Here is a 22252-nt window from a genome sequence, read left to right as displayed (position 1 = left end):
GTAGAATCTGCTGGAAAACATGAGCGTTTTCCAGCAGATTTCATGAGTTTAACCTAAATGAGACAGATAAGGGTGTTACTGGATCAGCGAACGTCCTTATCTGTCTCAGTATGACTCATCGTCCCACAGGATCTTTCATGGTCTCGACATCCATTCTGGCATCAATGCAAACGTCAGTCAGATTTCCCTGTAAAGTGCAACTGTTGGTTGTGGCTCATCTTGTACAAATAAGAATGAATCAACTTTTTCAATACATCATACTTTATCATTGAATCATTCAATGTCTTGACACTGCACGTACTGTACACTACTGTAACCTGCAACATTACTCTTTGACTGTTCAACAAAAACTACGGTAATATGTTCAGTGACTTGTAAACTGATAGGATTACGCTTTATACCGAATTCTCATACGTTCATTCTCCCCGAATTCAGTGATCATTCTCCCGAGAACTTGAATTTATGAAGTCCAGTTGCAGCATCTCTGTTGTTTTCAAAAAACGGAATGTTTTATTTCTGAATTGAAATGCACGTTTGGGCAAGATGATGGTCATCGTAGTTGTCGACATTTGTGGCCATTTTTATATCTAGAACACAGCTGAAATACATTGTGATTACGCAAAGGAAACTGTTTTAAAGTTGCGTGCGACGCTAAAAATGCCGAAGTGGTGTGTTTTGGTACTATATATTTTTTTAAGGAAATGTCTTCTGAATGTCGTGAAATGTCAGTATATCATTTGTTTTCGCTAAATATCTTTCCGAAAAACGTTAAATAGGGGTACTTCAATTACGATTATCGGTATATCCGTTTATAATTAAACGCACTAAAGAAGGTTAAAGCTAGGCCCTATTGCATGTGAGCCAGCGGAATCATTTGGCCTGGGCCTCACAATTAAAGGCGTCAACATCATTTATTACATTTTGTACCTAAAGTTTGTAATTTTAATCTAAAAATTTTTAAAATAATGATAAATAAATCTCTCTTTAAATAATAAATATATTGCATTATTTTATTTAAATAATTGCGATAATTATCATTAATTAAAATAAGACATTTAAATTAAAATGAAATGTTTAACCCAATTATCACTTAATTTATTATTATTTTTATTTAGTTGAGAGACTTACGTCACGATAATTTAAATCCATTTATCGGAGCTTGTGTGGATCCTCCAAATATATGCATCATTACTGAATATTGTTCAAGAGGAAGTTTAAAAGTAATTAAATTAAATACTTTTAAAACTCATTATTTAACTTCTGTAAAGTTTTTAAAATTTAATAATAATTAAATTATCAGGATATTTTGGAGAATGAAGATGTTAAATTGGATAATATGTTTATTGCATCACTTATACAAGACATCATCAGAGTAAGTGAATATAATGCATATCTATAAAAGAAATTAAGTTAAATCTTATGTAAAATATATTCTATTTTTTATGTTTATAAAAATAATTAATAAATTTTAATTAAAATTTATAATTTGGGATGCAGAAACTACATTTATTCAAATTGGAATTTCTTGTTATGACAAGGAACTGTGAAGGATTGATGACTCGCTTTACGACGGATTATGAGAAACGATTATGACGTAAACATTTCCAGTTTCGACACATTTTTCAGAACAGATTATGACGTAAATAATTGCAATTCCAAGTTGAAAAATTGAAGGATTATTTTAGAGCTAATTCACAATTAAGCTCTTTAAATCCGATTAAAAATTAAGTGGAAAGAAGGAAGTACTTTAGGGATTTTTTTAACATTTTAGTAAAAAAAAGGATTATTTTATTATGATTTTATAAAAATAAACTTAAAATATAATACTATAAACACTTTAAAATAATAAGGCATACAAAACTGTAAAAATAATAATTATGTTAAATGACGTAAGCTAGCGCATTATATATGATATTTAAAAAAATTAATAAGAAATATAAGCGTAAATAATAAAAAAAATTTATAAAAATAATTTTAAAATATTCATTAAATGCTTTTATCGTGTAATTTTTTTAAGTTAATGATTTCTTTTATTTATAAATAAATAAGACAGTATAAGACATTTGTTAAGTAAACTTTTTAAAAATACTTTTTTATTTTAATATTTTTAAAAATATATACTAAAACTGTATTTGTTTTTTAAACTGTTTAAACTGTATAAACACAATTTTTTTATTTTTTCAATATTTTATTTTTTTAAAAATACTGTACTAGAAATATTTTTCGATTTTTAAACAAGAAATTTGATTTTTTAATTTAACATTTAAAGCTAAAAAAGAAATGTTTAATTTATGCATAATTTCCCGTTTTTACGTATGTGTAAATCTCCGTATTCGTTATATTTTTTCGTTAAGGAAGTTTAGGAAATACAATGGCTCGTTTTACGACGGGTTTCCAAAAATCAATTATATCGTAGTAGCGAGGACCATTGTATTAGTAGTTAATATTAAAGGATTACTACTTTTCGAGTGATAGGCGGTGTATATTTAGTTTAAATTAGCTTATTTTATCGAGAAAATGAATGGAAAACCATTTTACATATGCCGTTTTCTTAAATAAAAATAATTAAAAAAATGTAAATGTTTGATTTAGTGAACTTTCAAAAAGTTGAGCTAAATTATTAAATATATATCAAAAGTTCATTATGTACTGTACGTAAAGAATTACTAGGATTAATAAAAATGTTCATTATGTTGAAGAATTTCTATGACTACAGTGGTACTACGGAATACGAACGCCCCAAAAATCGAACAACTTGGAATGCGTACAATGTCTTGGTGGAGATTTTGCCCCCTTTTCTTGGTACCTGAACACAAAGACTACCATATTGTACAGTTACGCATGATGCGTCAGTGTTGCTACATTGGGTTAATTTTTATTTCGCGCTACTGTTTGGCTACAAACATTGAAAGTTCGTTATATTTCTGAATCCATTGATGCGAATTTGGACACGTATTGAACGAGCGCGCAGTTTATCTACTGGATTTTATTGCATTAATTAATTAGTGCATTATTTTATGCATTAATTAGGACATTTACTTGTGTTATTTTAGCTTAAATTATGACTTATTACAGTTAAAATTAGCATTTTGGGGGTTTGGAAACGACTAATTTACTTTATTCCTTATGAAAAATTTGTTTCGGAACTCGAACTTTCTGGCCCTGTATGAATGAATTGAATTCGAGTTGCGAAGTATCACTTTGCATTGTAAAAAATCTTAACATCTCATTTTCAGTTTTGTTACAATTTGCTAGTTTGTCACATTTAAAAATTATACATTGCATGCAACCAAATTACCCTAACATGATCATGAAAAATATTTTATTGTCTTTCCTCGTATATAAACAGTAATTCTTTGCTCTTATACATATTATAGAAATTCCTCACCTCAAATATCTCAACCATAAATTTATTATCGTTCACATTCATGTTGAAGAATTACCACATCCCTAACTTCACTTATCCGTGCAATCCATTGGTAGAAGCATTCTGATAACGTATAATATAGCATACATTCCCGTTTATAACGCAGTATTATGCCCTACAAGCACACCATATACAAACTTATGATAAATTAGAGGGAAATATATTCTCCATGTCTAAAAATACAGAAATACTTTTCGAAACCAACCACGTCGATTCTCTGTAATACAAAATTCATTCAAAATTCTGAAAATAGTGAATTTTATATTTTTGACATTTATATCACGAAGTGTCTCGCCTATTTTTCATTTTATAACACGGACTGTGATTTGGAATTTCCAAAATGACAATTTACTATAATAGAAAATCTACAATTTCAAGGATAAAATAATAAAAATAGGGGTGAAAAAATATAAAAATATTTCTCAAAAATTTAGTTTTAAACAAATAATAATAATATATTTATTTTTATTTTGAATTAAAATCTATAATTGAATATTTTACAAGTTTGTGTATGTGTTTTGAAGTTTATTTCGTTTAATATCTCAGGATATGATAGAGATTAAGAAGCGAAATTTGGCATTATAACTTGTATATAAGAGAAATGGATTCTACTAAATTTTGGTGGTTAAAAGTCGAGGAATGGGGAGATAGAGTGGGGTCATATATCATATCTCGAGTGGAGTCGGACTTAATGATTATTTCACTTTCTATTGATATTTACAATAATTTTAAAATCTCATCTCTACCCTAAAAATTAAGCATTTTGTCTTTTTATATTAATAATATAAAAGTTATTTTTTAATAACATCTCGTAACGGAAGACTCCATACACTTTTGTAACTTTTAGCTAGTGTCATAGTATTCTCTTAGTTTAAATATTTAAAATTCAAGAAAATTATTCTTGTTAAGCTTTAATTATGATTTAAATTTTATCCTAGTAAAATTGAAAATGATCGGACTTTCTAATTTTCTCCTTAACGTCCTGTTCGATTGATTTCATTTGTGTACAGCAACGCAACGCATGGACATTGTCGAGAGGTCTTTTGTTGGAAACTGTCCATATTTAGGTGTTACTAAGTGAAGAAAACCCGGATAATTCCACGTGGTCAGCTGGTTGGCGAGGCGTGAACTTACGACCTTCTGTTCCAAATGTTCTCCTGTTCGAGTGCTGGGAAAGTCGAGCAAGATTCCTTGTCAGCTTTTTTATTTTGTTTTATATTATTTTTCTTCAGTCAGAAATTCTACTTTTCGTTTTTAGAATTTGTTTTAGAATATTTTTTAAAAATAAATATTACTTTTATTGAATCAATATTTTTTCAATATCGCGATGTAGAATTCTTGCGATAGATTATATTTACTTTAAACAATATTTTATATAATATATAAAAATATGTTATAGAATATTCTTTCAAGCAAATAAGAAAACTCTTATAAAAAATATTTCAAATTATTATCTGATTCCATGGCAGTCTGGATTTACAGTTAAACTAAAGCCTCATGTTACGAGAGTATAATTTATATATTAAAATTGATTATTATTTAGTGGAGAGAAGGAGCCTCGTTTGTTATAACTCAGGACACAACAATTTGGGATGATCCTGGTACAAAGGTCGGAATACAGTCAAGTTTGCGAATCTATACCATGAGCTGCGATGAGATGAGATGAAGTCACTCACAAATATAAGGCCCTACTATAAAATATACGAATAAAAATTAATAAAACATATAAATTAATGTTTAGCAAGAGATAAAAATTTATTTTTATGTTACTTTCTTATCATGCATTTATATAAAAGACTGAATTTTGGGCCTTCCTGACTCGGGTCGTGAAAAATGCTTCAGCAGACCCCTTCTATCTAAGGCTTAAATCTTAACTTTTATAATTATGGAAGACATTAATTAGGATATTTTTAGTTTTTAATCTTAATTATCCGATTCGATATTTATTTATTTGTTGAAATACTTTGAAATGCCAATGTTTTCTTATTCATACTTCAAAAAAATTCAAATGTTTGATGGTCAAATGCATACATAAATACTTATGTACTATATATTGAAAATACTTATTTGTTGCGAAGTGAGTTTCTTATTTATATTTTTTATATGAAATATATATTTTAATTTTCTTTAGAAAACATGACATGAATAAGAGTATTCTAGTCATTTTATATTATTCAATTTGTTACGTTGACATACGTTTGTCCTTAATATATTCAGATGTAGTAATATAAAACAAATTTTATTATTTCTATAAAATTAATTTTAATTATATAAAAATTAAACTTGCGACCCTTAAACAGTGGACTTTTCTTTTTTGATATGGTAAATAAGTTATAATTGATGGTTCTTTGGGAATTTGAGAGTTTATTAATATCTAGAGAACTCTCAGAGGATTACTCCATTGAGAGTTCACTATATCAAGAGCCTATTGTTCATTATCTATTTCATATATAACTCATTTTATTTTTTATTATTTTGAATATATTTTGTGCTATTTACGTTTTGCAATCTCGTTCCCTTGGAACGAGAGTTGATAACGTCATGCAGAATAAAAAGTTAGTTCTAGTATAGATCCCAAAGTAAAGGACGTCTGTATGTAAGTTCTTTTGTTTTCCTCCTCCCACTCATTTCATATTTCGTCAGTTTTCTGGGTAGCGCCTTAAACACTCGGGCTTGGCGCTAATAATCATTGAAAGTGAAAATCTAGCTTTGCTGTGAAGCAGGAACATCTACCGAATATAACATTAATTAATGTAGAATTTATATTGACTTATGAAAGAACATACTGGAAATATATGATCACTTATTAGATTCTTCGTAAAATGCATTATGTTTTAAACGTTTGGTTCAAGAATTTAATAGTAATTATCCGAATAACTCTTTTATATGAGATGCTTGTTAAGACTTCATTCTAAAGAATATATAAATATAAATATTAGTTTTACTAGTTCAATTGGTATCAATATCTTTATAAGCAGGGTAGCCAAAAAGTCAGTTAATCGTGTTTTGTTTCTTGCATTTCGACTACACTTGTTAATATCAATTGTAAGTTATTTACAATAACACGTTTTTGCAAAAATATCATTAAAAAAATACAATTGAATTAATTACATCTGTAGTTACTTATTTGAAATTCATACTTTAGGACAGTTAACTTTCAGGCCAACGTCCTGTATCTATGAAAAGATTGATTAATTGTAGACTATACAGTCAGTCATTCAGGGTAGTTAGTCTCGAGTTATACGAATAGGAAGACGAATGGGTTGATAGTGTCAGATGTTACGAATTCCGCTGAGACCATTCACTTAACGAATTTCTACCACGTGATATTTCAACACGTTCATATTGTTACTCACATAACTTGAGAATAGGAGTTCAGGATGGACCTGTGCCACAATGGGGTCGAGCAGTACAGATGAGGCTAGGGAACAATGTCTCAATCAGTACTGTCAGTGATAAATTAGAAAAGGTTCCAAAGTTGTAGACTTGAATAAAACGTCGCTGTTGACTACACGTGCAGTCATATGGATCCAAGAGTTTATGAACATTTATATAAGATAGTTGTAAAAATCAAATTTTATATCTTATTCATTGAACTACCAAAATTTTAGGAAAATTGCGAAAAGTTTACATTCATAATATTTTATTAACAATGGTTTAATTCACATTTAAAGATTTATGCGCGATATTTAGTTCATATTTGGATCTGATTACATTTAAAATACTACTTATATTCTAAAATATATAACATTTATTTCTTTTAAGTAAATGGTTCTGATGTCGCTACAAATAACTTTCTCCATATTCATGAAATGAAGATTTCTTCTTTCTGGTATTTTGCTTTTCCATATTTATTTTCATTCTTCTTTTCATTCCACCTATTCGATGTTTCTTTTATTTTCAGAAAACATTATATCTCAATTCTTTGACATTAAATGTTCTATTATGGATATTTTATATTCTCTAAATCCGAAGTTATTGATCCCATTACAGCTGTTAACAAATTCTTGCCTTTTGACTTATACTTTTTAACACACAAATTTTTACCTTTTAACACTAAAGCAAATTTTAGAAACAATTTAACAAGAATATACAGTATTAAGGTTAATTAAATTTTTACCATTACATGTAGAACTTTTTTGTAAGTCAAATCAATTTCGTTTCGACCAAAATTTCTTATAAATTTCGGTTTGATTTAAAACATTCGTTTAAATTGTATTGTTCAAATTAGATTCTTCTTGTTCAATACACAAATTACAAGTACACTACATGATTCAACTTTACAAGCATCGTGAAAACACAAAACCCTCTGTTTTGCATTTATACATGAGCGCAATATACCCAACACAAATATATAGCTTATGCATGTATTTTTTTTGAATGTTCCACGGTTAATTAACTTTTGGATCACTCTCTACAGGCAAAATTAAATATCTTGAAGATGGACGTACTGTACATTATATATTTTAAGAAAATCTGGAATGGATTCTTAATATTAATTGGGACTTATTGCACTTGGATACTTTTAAATCCAGAATTAATAATTGCAAATAATATAGAGAGAATTTCCATTATAAGAAGATTATCATTGGAATATTACCCAGCAATAATCCATTTTGTCTGATAGAACCACATTTTTATGTACGTCCAAATCCTCTTCGCCTAAATTCCTCTATACTATTAACAAGTGTTATTTTCTAATTCTTTACTAAACTCTGTAGGATGGCCGATCGAGTTATAGAACAAATATTTTTATGGTAAAAGATCATAAATTTCCATATTATTGTAATTTTCGTTTTGATATTGTTAATACAAACTTGTGAATGACACTGTAAACGTTTTATTGGATTCCAGTATCGATGTCTTCTTCAATACTGTTACAACTCCGTTCTTCACGGACTCCTCGTCCTACTCGGCCACTTTTTTTCTTATACAGGTATATTGTAATTTTTAAAGGTGAAGATATAAGAAATCGTCCCTTATTTTAAATTATGTATAAAATTTAATATTTATAATTACTGGCATATCTTCTATATAGGGACTAATTTACATTATTTTGGCCCTAAGCTATAATATATGATATCTCTTTCCCTACACCAAGCAATAATTGACAATGCGTACGAATTGTTTATGGAGCCAGGCCCTTCGGAGAGCGAGGCGCTAATCTTGTTTAATTTATGTGTATGACAAGCTCTGTTTTATATCTTGAAGGGAATAAATTATAGAAGATTATAATAAAAAAATAATTTTCATCTTCAAAGTTTTCTCCGTTAATGTGAATTTTATATTAACTTTAATATTTTTTTTATTCAATTTGCTGGGAGTGGCTGAATATAGAAATTCATATAAATGATATTTTTTTATTTTTCTCTACATCCTTTTCTCTTTCCAAATCATTTTTATATTTCATGTCTTTCGGAATTGAAGAACAAAATTGTAAATAAGTAACTGTGTTTTGCGCTGTTGTAAACATGTTTCGCGAAATCTTTTATTATATAAGAAGAGAGAAAACTCCTTTCTTTCTGTAAAGTTCATCTTTTGAAACTGGAAAAATTGTAAGATATAGAAGAAAGTTTATAATGCTTGTCTAGGTAGGGAATATTACTCTATGAGCTATCTTATCTGTTGTAAAATACGAAAGATGACTATTCGAGCATAAAAATAAATAAATAAAAATTAATTTTTATTATACCCAATTGTTTTAGTTTTGTGTATGTGGTATGTGTGTTTCTCCATCTCAACTATATAGCAACTAGGTTATATATAACATATCATTATATATTATGTATAAAAATGTAATTATAAAGAAAATTCAATTATATTCTTATGATAAAATTAATTGAAATTGAGGAATGCATTTATCTTTATTGTTTTATGGTCGTTTCGTATTTGCAATTCCTACTAACTTTAATAAAGTAATACATAAAATATAATACACATTTTATTAATATAATGATAACTAACGAGCACAATACTGTATATTAATTAATAATAAATTATATTTGTTTCTTTATGAAGCCGAGCAACCTAGTATGAATTTTAAAAATTACGTAAATTACAAGAAATTGTTATTCATAAGAGTGATTTAAAGCGAATTATATCAATTTTGTTATTATTATTATTAGAGGTAGAACCTACTTAAAGGTCTAGGCTGAAAGGAAGGAAGAGAGAAGGAATGAGAAGGTGGAGAAAAAATCCCAATAGGGTACTATACAGATAGGATGAATCAGAAAAAAACTTATTTAAATGGATGATATAAACCATCGTTTACAAAGAAATAAGCCTAACCTTTCGTAAATTATTAAAATTTTTATTAGCGTTGTTTTTCTCATCTATTGAGCAATTACTTGAACAAATAAGACCGAGAGAAGTAATACAACTACCATGTCGTATGAACTAACCAGCCATGTCAAAAGTTCAACTACAGCAATAAAAGTGGATGATAAAACAATAGTTGTCACTGCATTTATAATTGGTTTATTTATATACGGAAATACGACAGGTGGGCGGTCTGCCGAGGGAGGATGCCTATGAAAAACTGGCCCCTATTTAGGTGTAACAAACGAGAAAAAATCCGGTAAACTCCACGTGGCTAGCCTGTTTGCTAGGTGCGAACCCACGTCTAACTGTGTTTAGTGAATTTATCCACTCGGGCACTGGTGGGTCTATTTCATGTGAACACTCGTAAATAGTTTTATGTACTATAAATGCTTTACGAATGCCTCCTTTAGACATCAATTAAGATTTAAAATGATCAGTCTGTCAACCAAGTTGTATACCTCGTATATGTATATTACTTTGTCGGTTGTTATATAACAGAGGAAAAGGAGAAAGTATGGCGATTGGTCAAGAAAATCACCCCCCGAGGAATTTACATTTTTGGACTCGGGACGTAGAGACGTCCAAAAATGCAAAAGAAGTTGGATTTTTTTTCTATATGTATAGATATTAGTGTGTAGGGAGCATGATTTTGTTCACTCACTTTGAAGTTTAATAGATCTTGTATTTTTTGTCAAAAGTGTCTGAAATTTTGCAGGGACGTTTACGTATCAGGATAAAAATTCTTGTAGAAATTTTCACAAAATCGGACAATTGGTTTGGGAGATATAACCAAATACTCCCGAACCAATCTGAAGATTTAAAGGTAACGTTAGCAATTATTAGGGATGAAAACAAATAAAGAATTCCAGGAAATTCTAACATTAATGTTGCCTGTTTTTATATTAGCTAAATGTTTAATTTATAAATATTACAAGAAACTTCCATATTAAGTATAAATATCTACTATTTTTTGTAATTAAATAAAAAACAAACTGTAAAAAGCACGTTTGTATTATAACAGTCTAAAATGATATTTACTTAATTAGTCATGGATACTTTTTTAGTATAGTGGTATACCAAGAAATAGCGATCGCGATCGACTCGCTGAGAGGCTAAACATACAAAACACGCAAATAATTATCTTTCAGTGTAAATTAAACTTTTGTACTACTTTCAAAACACATTTTTTATAAAACAAAAATTAAATATTATAGCTTATAACAATTTATTTTGACCTTAGAATAGATTATTAATTAATAAAAATGTTTAAACATGCCTTATATTATTTTAACTAATCAATCTTATTAGGATCAAATGACTAAAGATAACTATAAATAAGTGTACATCTTATTTGTGTTATAAAAATAAATTTATATCTATATAAATTTTAAAGATAAAAGAAAGTTTTATTTAATTTTTCTACTTCTGATTTAATTTCAAAAACCATAACTTTAATAAATATTCATGTTGCTATAACCAGGAATATTTTTAAATGTTAAAAAAAAAAAAAACAGATTTTAGGAGTTAAATTTAAATAATTAGATTTTTCTAACATCATTAAATGGCGAAAACTTTTGTAACTAGTTTAAACTTTTAACTAATGCAAATTGAATGTATGGTTTCGAGCAAAACACCACTAAAAAAGAATGAATACAGTTAAACCTGTGTAACCCGCAATCTAGCGGTGTCGAATATCTCTTCCGGTTTGGCAGGGTTCCGTTTTAAACAGGGGTTTTTTAACGCACAAAATCGATCGGTTCCGAAAATTTTTTTCCATTTAGGCAGGTTTCCGTTTTATTCAGGTTTTGTTTTCGACGGGTTTTAATGTACAGAATAAATTTTTACAAAATGTAACTGGGTCCTATGGTACAAAGTGATCCAAAAGTCAGTTTGATTTACTTGTAAATAAAATTCAGCTGTTTCAAAGCAATTTTTTTAATCATTTAAACTCATTTAAATTGATTGACATTTTGGCAGCACTCCTGTATATTAGTAAATCATCTCTCATATAATTTATTTTTTAAATTAAATTCTAAATTGTTGTTTTTCTTCTATAAACCTATTATTTTTAAAAATATTGTAACTCAATTCGAGCATTTTGTTCCCTTTTTCTGATATCAATTTGAATTCAGAAATTCGATTTGTTCCGTTGCCAATGCAAATGCTCTGCCCTCAGGCATAAAATTATTCTTGAAATATAATTTAAAGGCATTAATATCACGAATTTTTCACTAGAATTATGTAATTTTGAGAGTTTCATACAAAGCAGGCTTATTTTGAGGTCAGGAATAATTTTATTATAAACTAGCAGACCCGGCCACGCGTTGCTGTGTCTCAAAATGTATCTATTATAAATGTATAACACTTCCCCCGCGGGGGTATTTCGAAAAATCTTTTCTTGGTGTACACTCTCTTGACGTACCCTATTAAAACCCAATCAAAAACGCAAAAAATCGCATCTAAAATAGTATAATAAAAGCCGAGTTCTTCACGGTAAGCCTTAATCCTATTTCTCTCCCACGCAGGGGGAAATTTTGACATCTATATTATATAAAAACATGCCGGTATTCAAATGCAACGTTTTGTCAAAATTTCAAAGCATTCGATGAAGAACTTTCGGAGATTTGAGATTAGGAACAAACGAACATTTACACTTTTATTTATATAGATATTCTTATTTAATATTCATTTTTTAATTTTCCGGCTGTTATATATAACAGAAGGAAAGTATGGAGATCGGTCAAAAAAGACTCCCACCCTAGATTTTCACAATTTATTGAACTCAGGGGTACTTGAAATGCCGAGAAATGCAAAAAATGTTGGAGTTTTTTCTGTATACGGTATATGGATATTAGTTGTGTGTTGGGGGCACGATTTTGTTCACCCTCTTTGAAGTTTAATAACTCCTTTACACCTTTTGTCGAAAATTTCTGAAAATTTGCAAGGAGGTTTGTGTATTAAGAGTATTGAAGCTATTAAATTTTGGTGGTTAAAGGTCAACGGGGATAAGAAGAGAGAGGTGGTCATATGTAATATCTCGAGTGGGCTCAAACTTAATGAAGATTTTACTTGTTATTGAGCTGAAATTTTGGAATTTCAGGCCTACAAATTCCCACTGGCATCCATTTTTCTGTCTGTCTTTCTTTAATCTCGAGAAGGAATTAGATAAATGAAAATCGAGACCAGATGTTACCGGATTTCAACCATTATTTTAATCATGTGACTTACGGTCACATTATTAAAATAATGGTTGAAATCCGGAAATTTTCTCCAGGATAATAACCGACATATACTCCCTTGTTAACAGGAAAAATATGATGTACTGCACAGGGGCAAGAAACACTACTCAAATAAATAGCATTGTGCACCGAGACCTAAAAAACTGCAGCCTGGCATTGTGACGATGTCACAATAAGTAATTGCTAGTTTATTTTTCAAGTATCAATATAGTGTAAGGTTATAAAAATAACTTTTGTATTATTTTATTGGGAACACCTGTCGATATTTCATTGCGCGAAATAAAATATAATTGATTTTAATTGTAAAAGCCTTACTGTCCTTAAATTCTAATATTATTGTCAATTGTTAACAATAATATAATTGATTTTCTTTAATAAAATAAATCATACTTTAAATAGACGAGAAACAAAAGTAATATTTTTAGCAAGGTTCAAGACATTTTAACATAAGAAAATGTACTTTTAATGTACCAATAATTGTACTTTCTTGTTCATTTCAGTTTCTATGCCACAACGTAAACAGATAGACATATAATTAATTTAAATACTTAATTACTTCTTATATTTTTTATTTATTGTAATGCCCTTATTATTAAATATATTCAGTATTTAAATACAGTAAAAGGATTCTATTTGCAAGAGCTTATAAATTTGTCTCCCTCTGGGAAAAGTATACTTGTATGGCAAATTTAATCTTTTAATGTAATTTGTTATTAAATTTACTTTAATTTTCGTTAGTGTATTTTGTTATAATTAGAATAATGTAAACTATCTCTAAGAGTGACTTTTGTATGGAGTTCGACAAGCAAAATATTGATAACGTGAGAATTATTGATTTCTAGAACCATCCAATTATTGAAACCAGATCATTAGATGTAATTTCCGTTTCCGATAAAACATAAATAATACTATTTTTATATCTCGTTTGCTTCATACTCTGTATGTTATTCAAACATATCCGTCTCGTCCTAATTCACGACTTCCAAAACTATTTATTTCGTTTTTTAAATGTGTTATTGATATTTATTTACTATCGATTGAATTCGTCACATTCACGTTGACAATAGAATGTTACGTACCACTCCTAAGTATTATAGAGGAAAATTGTATAGTGGGATCATACAGTAATCGATTTTCTATTATTAAATAAATTCTAAAGATGTTTTCGATATTTACTATTAAAAAAATATCTGTAAAGTGGTATTTCTGTTGTATTGATGAGATAGAAGATGCCAAAAAAATTAATTTTTGAAGTGAAAACCGTCAAGAAATGTCAGAAACTGGACAAAGAAGACACAATAGATGATATGAAGTGGATTTTTCAAGAGATTTCGGTAGTTAGTACGTATCTAGAACTGATTTTAAAGCTGAGATTCTCTGATATAAACGCAACAGGGCAGCTTAAAAATCAATATAAACAGTGCCCAAGAGTCACTCAGCCGTTGCAAAGAGTAAATTGTCTTAATCGCTTACTTAACTCGTCGTTTTAAACTCGGTTTGCGATTCATATTTATAACATACTTAATGTTTAAAAGTAAAAAGTTTTTCGAATTTTATTCACTTAGGGAATGATTTATCTTCACGACAGTCCCATAAAATCTCATGGGAAATTAAAATCGTCAAATTGTTTAGTGGATAGTCGATGGGTGTTGAAGATATCAGACTTTGGACTTCGGGAATTTAATCGTGATTGTTCAAGAGAAGAGATGGAATTTGAAAAGTATTGTGAAAGTAAGAAGAATTCTTATAATCTTTTTAAAATAAATATTAAATATTATTTAAATAAAATTTTAAATATACTTATTTAGAATTATATATAAATACTTTAGCAGCGATTCTCAACCTTTTCCACTCGCGCACTGTCTGAGCCTTCTAGAACTAACAAATCCTTCTTGTGTGTCAACATTGTTATGTGTACCACTGGTTGAGAACTGCTAATCTAAAGAACAATTCAATTTATCCTCATATTATACAATTTTTTTAATTATATATTTTACTAAATTTGAATTTATGCAAGTTACGTGCAAATTTTTACATTAAAAATAACTAATTTTCTCTTTGGATTGTGTATATTGCGTTGTGTACAACATAATACATAATACAAACAACCAACATGCACGTGAATATACAACATAATAGACAATGATTTGTCTGTTATGTTGTATATTCACGTCCATTTGATAGTGTCTCCAACTTGAAGATCTTTGAGGGCAAGATTACACAGCATGTGCCGAACATTAGAATATGAGACCACAATATGTGCCACATATTCTAATGTTATATTCTATTGTCGAACACATTGTGACAGTGTTCAGGTTAACGAATTTTTCGAGTGGGCAAATTACTCTAAGTCTTCTATTCATTGCTTTATACATTGAACACAAGTGGATGATAAGAACTCGAAGATACGGTTAAATCAGCGTTAAATAAGTGGTTCAAAACACCTTGTAAATCGTCAGTATGTGTTGTGCAGGAAGCAATACAAAATCTTCAGAATTTAGAAAGAATTAATGTTATTCTACCATTAACTCTTATATAAATTAAATTGGAACTCTTATAAACAGCATTCAACTTTAACCATTCCATCACAAAATATACGGAAGAAATTCTTGTTAATGTAACTTTTAAGATTACTAATTGGAAATAATTCAAGAAATAAATTTATCATTAAAACTTTGTAAAGTTATTTAACATTTTAATTACGTTAATGATCTAATTTACGACGAATTAAAATTATGTAATTGTTCGTAAATTTCAATTTGATGTAAAACGAATAATTATGAATTGATAATAAATGCATTTTCTATGAAATTAGATAATAATTATGAAATTAAATAATTTGTTTCAAACAGTACATATGTGATGAAGAGTAATTACAGAATGAGAATTTCGTTAATTAACTTTCACTAAAAGAAAAAAATATATATTAATAATTTCTATTATACGAATGAAAGATGGAGTTTTAAAAAGAACAGAAGAAAGGAGATAGTTTCTACAACAAATAATAAAGAGGAAAATAAGTTTTTCATAACATATTGAGAGGATCTTCTTTCTTTTTCCCTCCTTTTAAAGCTCTTAAAATGGTTATGCAAGAAAGTATGGAAGGATGAAAAGTCCATTCAAGGAAACATGAGAGAGATAAACACGAAGGAAATGCTTCAACATGTGCTACGTTATAAATAGAAGCTATAACTTATAGATGAAAAAATTATATGGATATTTAAGGTAAAGATAGTAAAATATATTCTTAAGACGTTAACATGGAAACAATGGTTTGAGAAAACAAAAAATCCAGACTAAGTAGGATCTCACCCTCTCCGAAAGGTATAAAGACATATGAATAAATTCAACATAAAAGTATTTTCACTATTCATTAAAATCACTTTTATATCTTATGTGTTATATGAAAGAATAAGTTTTGAGAGATTTCAATGTCTGGGGTTTATTTAAGTCGGATATATATATAGGATGTGGAGAGATGAGATGGGTTTGGGCCATTCAAAAATATGTCTGTATTCTTTTCGTAAAATTATAAAAATACATAAATAAAATCAATTTTTCGCCATTTTGAAGCGCCCTTCCAAATTTGTGGAAATTAATCTTATTCCTATGTACTTGCAAAAGCAATATAATAAAAACCTGTGTAAACAGGAGTTTATACAAAACAGAAGCCTGCCACAACAGAAAATAAATCTGAACGGAACCATCTGATTTGTTAATATCATTTGACGTAACAGCATCTAAATAGTAAATCGTAATTAGTAGTAACTTGACCATAGTTAATTCATTAAGTGCTGAATAAGTTAATTAATTAATGAATTAATTGCTAAGTAGCAAGTGGCACCTCGCATCATAGAAAATGAAATAATTAAAGTAGAGTGGATACTGAATTTTTACATTGGTGTCTGAACGAAACCTGTATGCGGTACTCATTATACATTTTTCTGTATTTAACATGACTTTGAAAATTGAAATTACTGTACCTTATAGAAGAAACAATATTTAAATAATTAGATAATAAAATAAATTAAAGTGAAGACAAGAAACAAGTTTAATATATTTGCAACAATATAAGATTCCTTTGCATGAAATTGTAAAATACATTATTAATAGATGAAGAGAATTGTTATAGTTATATAATACATATATGTGCATATTATCAATTTTAAATGGATCAATTATAATTAGGCTGTAATAATTCAATATAATTAAATTATCAATTACAACTCGACTCCTAACTCAATTAAGGCTTGTTAATATGCAAAAGTTGAGAATACCACCCTTGAGAAATGATTAACTGATTAGTAAACGCCAGACACTACCCTTATTAAGGCTTTAAATCTAGTCATAATTACTGGTAGCCTTCGAGGTACCTTACCACAATACAATCGGCCAGCATGGAAGTGAAATAGAAAATAACTTTCTGAACGTGATAAATTAGTAAGGTTGAAGTCTGAAAACACGAGATGTTACCATGCAGTCTTTTTTCTACCTTCAGAAAATCCTTCAAACTTCTTCAAGATCTTTACAAAATGATTAGATTTGTTGAAAATCAACGCATTATTCCTGCAGCAAACATTTAATGATGTTTTTAATTATCTTATTACAGTAAAACCTCGCTTAAGTGGCCACGAAATATCTCTGTAAACTTGCATAAGTTTTAATATAAATCAAACTCCATTTTGATGGCCGCTAGACACCTCACTTAAGTGACAAGATAGGAATGTCCTAAAGAGATACATATTTCCGTTTACGTGTCCAACAGAATAGGAAAATCCAACGTTTCTAAACTAAACGTATTGTTTAAATGCTTTAAATGTAACTGAGCTTTGGTGTTATAATTTTGGATCAGAGTCCCCTTCTACAGTTGACATTCAAATAAAACAATTCTTATTTACACTCGACAAATTAAATTTATCTCTATAATATTTACTAATAGAAAAGAATTATGTATTTGTTAATAATTTTATACAAAATCCGATCTTATTTTGTTAAAAATATAACTTTAAATCTGCTATGATAGCTATGGCTATGTCACAGATACGTCACTCGCAACACTCAAATACCGTTGAGCCTGATGTAAAAGCCAGTTTAATATTAACTTTTTCCGACACTTACACGCTGCGTATCCAATGAGTTTTGTTTAATAATTTTTTATGAATATTCCTATTAAAATACGAGCCTATTAAATAAAACTACTAACATTTCATAAGCATATTCCGTCTACGAGTAGTACTGTACTAAACAATTCTGTTTGGTACTTGAATGAACCCTATTGCATATATTTTGTTCGGAAAGTCAGTGGAATCATGCTCGGCTAGACATTCCAAGCGCCATTGTCAAACTTCTAGGCTTACAGGAAAGCGGCGCTGAACGTCCGACGTTCACGTTTTCGCGTTTAAAACTTCGGCCTCAACGTCGCTAATACATTTATAAAGAGAGAATGCCTAAAAAGTCTTTTATCGTAGAAAAAATATATACTCAAGGAATTTATTTTTCCTCCAACCTCCAAGCACCTTTACAGAAGAAGATTTGATAGAGCTGCAAATCAATATCTTCAATGCTATCTGTCAGAAAGTTAATTCCTATAAGCGCCATCAAATTGGGTACTTCTGCAAAGATCCTTGCAGGGTGGAGGAAAAATTGTTGTTTCAAATCTTTCTAGCACTTTATACTTTTAAAAGAATTTTAAAAAATAAAATTACATTTTCACAGATCTTCTTTGGACAGCACCGGAAATATTAAGAAATCAGGAATTCTATCCTTACGGTACCCAGAAGGGTGATATTTATTCCTTCGCCATTATCCTATACGAAACTATAGGAAGACAAGGACCATTTGGAAAAATAGAAATGAGACCATCTGGTGAGCATAGGTACTTGTTGTCAGTATTATCTAAATTAAACTTTCTTCTCCTGTAATCTTTATTTACATAAATAATAACAAATAAAAATTTCATTTATAAAGTTAAAACCTTAAGGATTATATTTTAAAATATTTTTTATAGAAATTTTAAAATGGGTTATGAGAGAAGAGAAACAAACAACGATATTTAGACCCCAATTAGAATTACTGGATACGTTAAACTGTATCAAAGATTGCATCAGGGAATGTTGGAGTGAAGATCCTCAAGAGAGACCAGATTTTAAGACCATTAGAACAAAATTACGTCCTATGAGGAAAGGAATGTAAGTTTATTCAACTTTCGGTTTGTATTATTTCTGTAAATCTCGTGAATTTCTGCGTTTTACGCGCGAATAAAACTTTTATGTTGGAAAAGTAACATAAAAATAATTAAAAATGATAATATCTCATAAGCAATTTTGATTTCATTTTCAGAGTTTTATTTGCAAAGTATTAAAGTAGTAAACACTTTAATGACTTGTGGTGCTAATTCCAATATTTTTTCTGTTTTCACATAAAAGTATGAAATTAAATTATTCTAATAAGTATGAAACTTTAATAAATTTTTATTTTATTTTATATTTTTGTCGTAGTTTCATTCAGAAAATATAAAAAACAAAATTTGGTTCTAGTTTTTGCATTTGTTTTAAGTGAAATTGTAGAATTTCTAATAAACACTGATGTTAAATTTCAATTAATTTTCTTCTTGTTTACTGAATTTTTTAAAAGAAGTGTTTGTTTTATTTATAATAAAACAATAAAAATCAGTTTTAAAGTAAAATAATATGTTTTTAACGTAAATTAATTGAAGAAAAGATTAATTAATTAATGTCAGGCACCAGCAAATTACAGATACTGTGACTAGACACAATTACACTTATGAGAAGGCCTAACCTGAAATTGCTACCTACCACTGTAGACAGAGTTAGGGAATATTCCTCAACCTGTACTACCCATGGTAAATTATGGTGATCTGGATGGATTCGAATCCAGATCTATAGCACACAGCTGGATGGCCAAGGCTAGTGAAGGCTCAAATCTGCAGTCCAGACAGGGCCGGATTTTCCTATAGGCTAACTAGGCTTCAGCCTAGGGCCTCAAGATCAAGAGGGGCCTACATTCAAATTGTTAGAAAAATTAAAATTACACTATTCTAAAAACAGTGAACACTAAAACACTGAACCGAAAATAAGGAGAAATTCTACGCATATGACTAATAAACAAACTTAAAAATGGGAGGTGAAAGGGCCTTATAAGTGGAATAGCCGAGGGCCTCTTTTCATCTAAATCCGGCCCTAAGTCCAGAACAGCAAACTATTGCCTTTATCGCCTTGTCATCTAAGTTCGTCCAAAATTCCCGGGCCAAGCTTTAATTTTTCTCAGTATTCGAGTATGCATTGGTTCAAAATTTACGCGAGTTACCATGATAGGAATAGTCGCAAATCCATGATAGGAATACCATGACACTCGCATGTTACCATGATACTCGAGTTACCATGATACTCGCAAATCCATGATAGGAATAGTAAGGAAAAAAAAGCCTTCTTATTGTCCTCAGGTGGAAAGAGTTAAAAATTATTTTTAAAAATAAATAAATAAAAAATCACTAGGCAGCCGTCTGGCCTACTGATGTATGGAAACGAAAGAAAAATAGTCAATACTTCCGATTCGAACAGTGAATTTACACGAACAATTCTTGTTTTGTATGCAGTGTACATGAAAAATATTCGTTTCAGGAAAGCCAATATATTTGATAATATGCTCATCATGATGGAAAAATATGCCAATAACCTAGAAGCGTTAGTAGATGAAAGAACGGATCAACTCGTTGAAGAAAAGAAGAAAACTGAAGCACTTTTATATGAAATGCTACCAAAGTAAATGATTTTATCTTCTTTATATGTAAATTAAATATAGGATGGCTCAAAAATCGATTAATGGGCCACCCTCTAATCTCCTCTTTATCAGTATAAATAATCATATTTTTAATATAATAAATTGTAGATACGTAGCGGAACAATTAAAAACAGGAAATAAAGTCGAAGCTGAATCATTCGATCAAGTAACTATTTATTTTAGCGATATTGTTGGATTTACAAAAATGTCAGCTGAAAGTAGTCCTCTACAAGTGAGTTTTTTTTCTTTTTTAGGGAAAAAATTAATAAATTTTTATAAAAAATCTTCGTAAAACACATAAATTTATTAAATAATTAAATAAATAACTGCTCTTTTAATAAAAGTATGTTTTAGTATTTTATTTTTTATTTTAATTTAAAGGTCGTCGACTTTTTAAACGATTTATATACGTGTTTCGATTCGATAATTGAAAATTACGATGTTTACAAAGTGGAGACAATCGGAGATGCTTACATGGTAGTAAGTGGCCTACCAATAAGGAATGGCGACCAACATGCTGGTGAAGTGGCTTCTATGGCTTTACATCTTTTAGAAGCTGTTAAAAAATTTAAAATTCGACATAAACAGGATGAAAAATTAATGCTAAGAATAGGCTTACATTCTGGTATAAAAAAAAATACTAAAACTTTCTTAAGGATTTTGATATAAAATACTTCAAACTTATATTTAAAAACGAAAAAATATTTTTTTAGGTCCCGTTTGCGCTGGTGTTGTGGGCTTAAAAATGCCAAGATACTGTTTATTTGGTGATACTGTCAATACAGCTTCTAGAATGGAATCGACGGGACTTCGTATGTATTCTTTGTGTTCTTCACCTAAACAGTTTATGAATTTTATCAATAAAATCTATTTTCTTATTAATCGGAAAACATTTATAATTTTAATTTAAATAGGATCGGCCATTTCTTCTTTGATTTCAAACAACCAATCATAGAAATTCTATATTATATTCTGGCCAATCAGTGGCGCGTAGTTGATTGTTTGACTATTCGAAAAATAAATTTAAATGCAGTATAAAATATATTCATTTTAATCAATATTTACATTAATTTATTGACTTTTTTATTTAAGAGTTAATTAATCTAAATTTTAACTCGAGAGCAAATTGCTTTATAAAAATTAAATTATCCAAGTATAGAATTTCACCAATAGATGGCAGCAGCTATTTAAAATTTCTGAAGTGTAAATTTTATGCTATTGTTGCCATCTGGTGACACAATTTAAAACTTATTTTTATTAAAATGACTAAATTAAAAATTCATTTTACTAAATAATATAAATTATAAAATAATAATAATAATTTTTTATAGCTTTAAAAATTCACTGCAGTCTGGCATGCAAAGATATATTAGAAAAATTAGGAAATTATCATATGACTGAAAGAGGAGTAATTAATATAAAGGTATTCATTATAAACTTTTAAATAAATTAATTAAAATAATAA

The 22252-nt window shown here is 28.8% G+C and overlaps 1 protein-coding gene across 1 annotated transcript in view; it reads left to right on the top strand.

Moving 5' to 3' along the window:
• Positions 1-22252, top strand: part of LOC136968636 (guanylate cyclase 32E) — a 173630-nt gene that overhangs the window by 151101 nt on the left and 277 nt on the right. The window contains exons 11-20 of the mRNA XM_067262638.1: positions 1116-1220; positions 1301-1372; positions 14553-14718; positions 18703-18852; positions 18995-19175; positions 20628-20768; positions 20896-21019; positions 21169-21412; positions 21501-21599; positions 22119-22210. Coding sequence (XP_067118739.1) covers positions 1116-1220; positions 1301-1372; positions 14553-14718; positions 18703-18852; positions 18995-19175; positions 20628-20768; positions 20896-21019; positions 21169-21412; positions 21501-21599; positions 22119-22210 — 1374 coding nt within the window. The remainder of the gene's footprint in view (positions 1-1115; positions 1221-1300; positions 1373-14552; positions 14719-18702; positions 18853-18994; positions 19176-20627; positions 20769-20895; positions 21020-21168; positions 21413-21500; positions 21600-22118; positions 22211-22252) is intronic.

This window comes from Centruroides vittatus, unplaced genomic scaffold (assembly GCF_030686945.1).
Source record: "Centruroides vittatus isolate TY-2023 unplaced genomic scaffold, ASM3068694v2 contig_150, whole genome shotgun sequence".
Taxonomy (NCBI): domain Eukaryota; kingdom Metazoa; phylum Arthropoda; class Arachnida; order Scorpiones; family Buthidae; genus Centruroides; species Centruroides vittatus.
The sequence above is the reverse complement of the archived record's forward strand: the minus strand, read 5'-3'. Positions and strand labels throughout refer to the sequence as shown.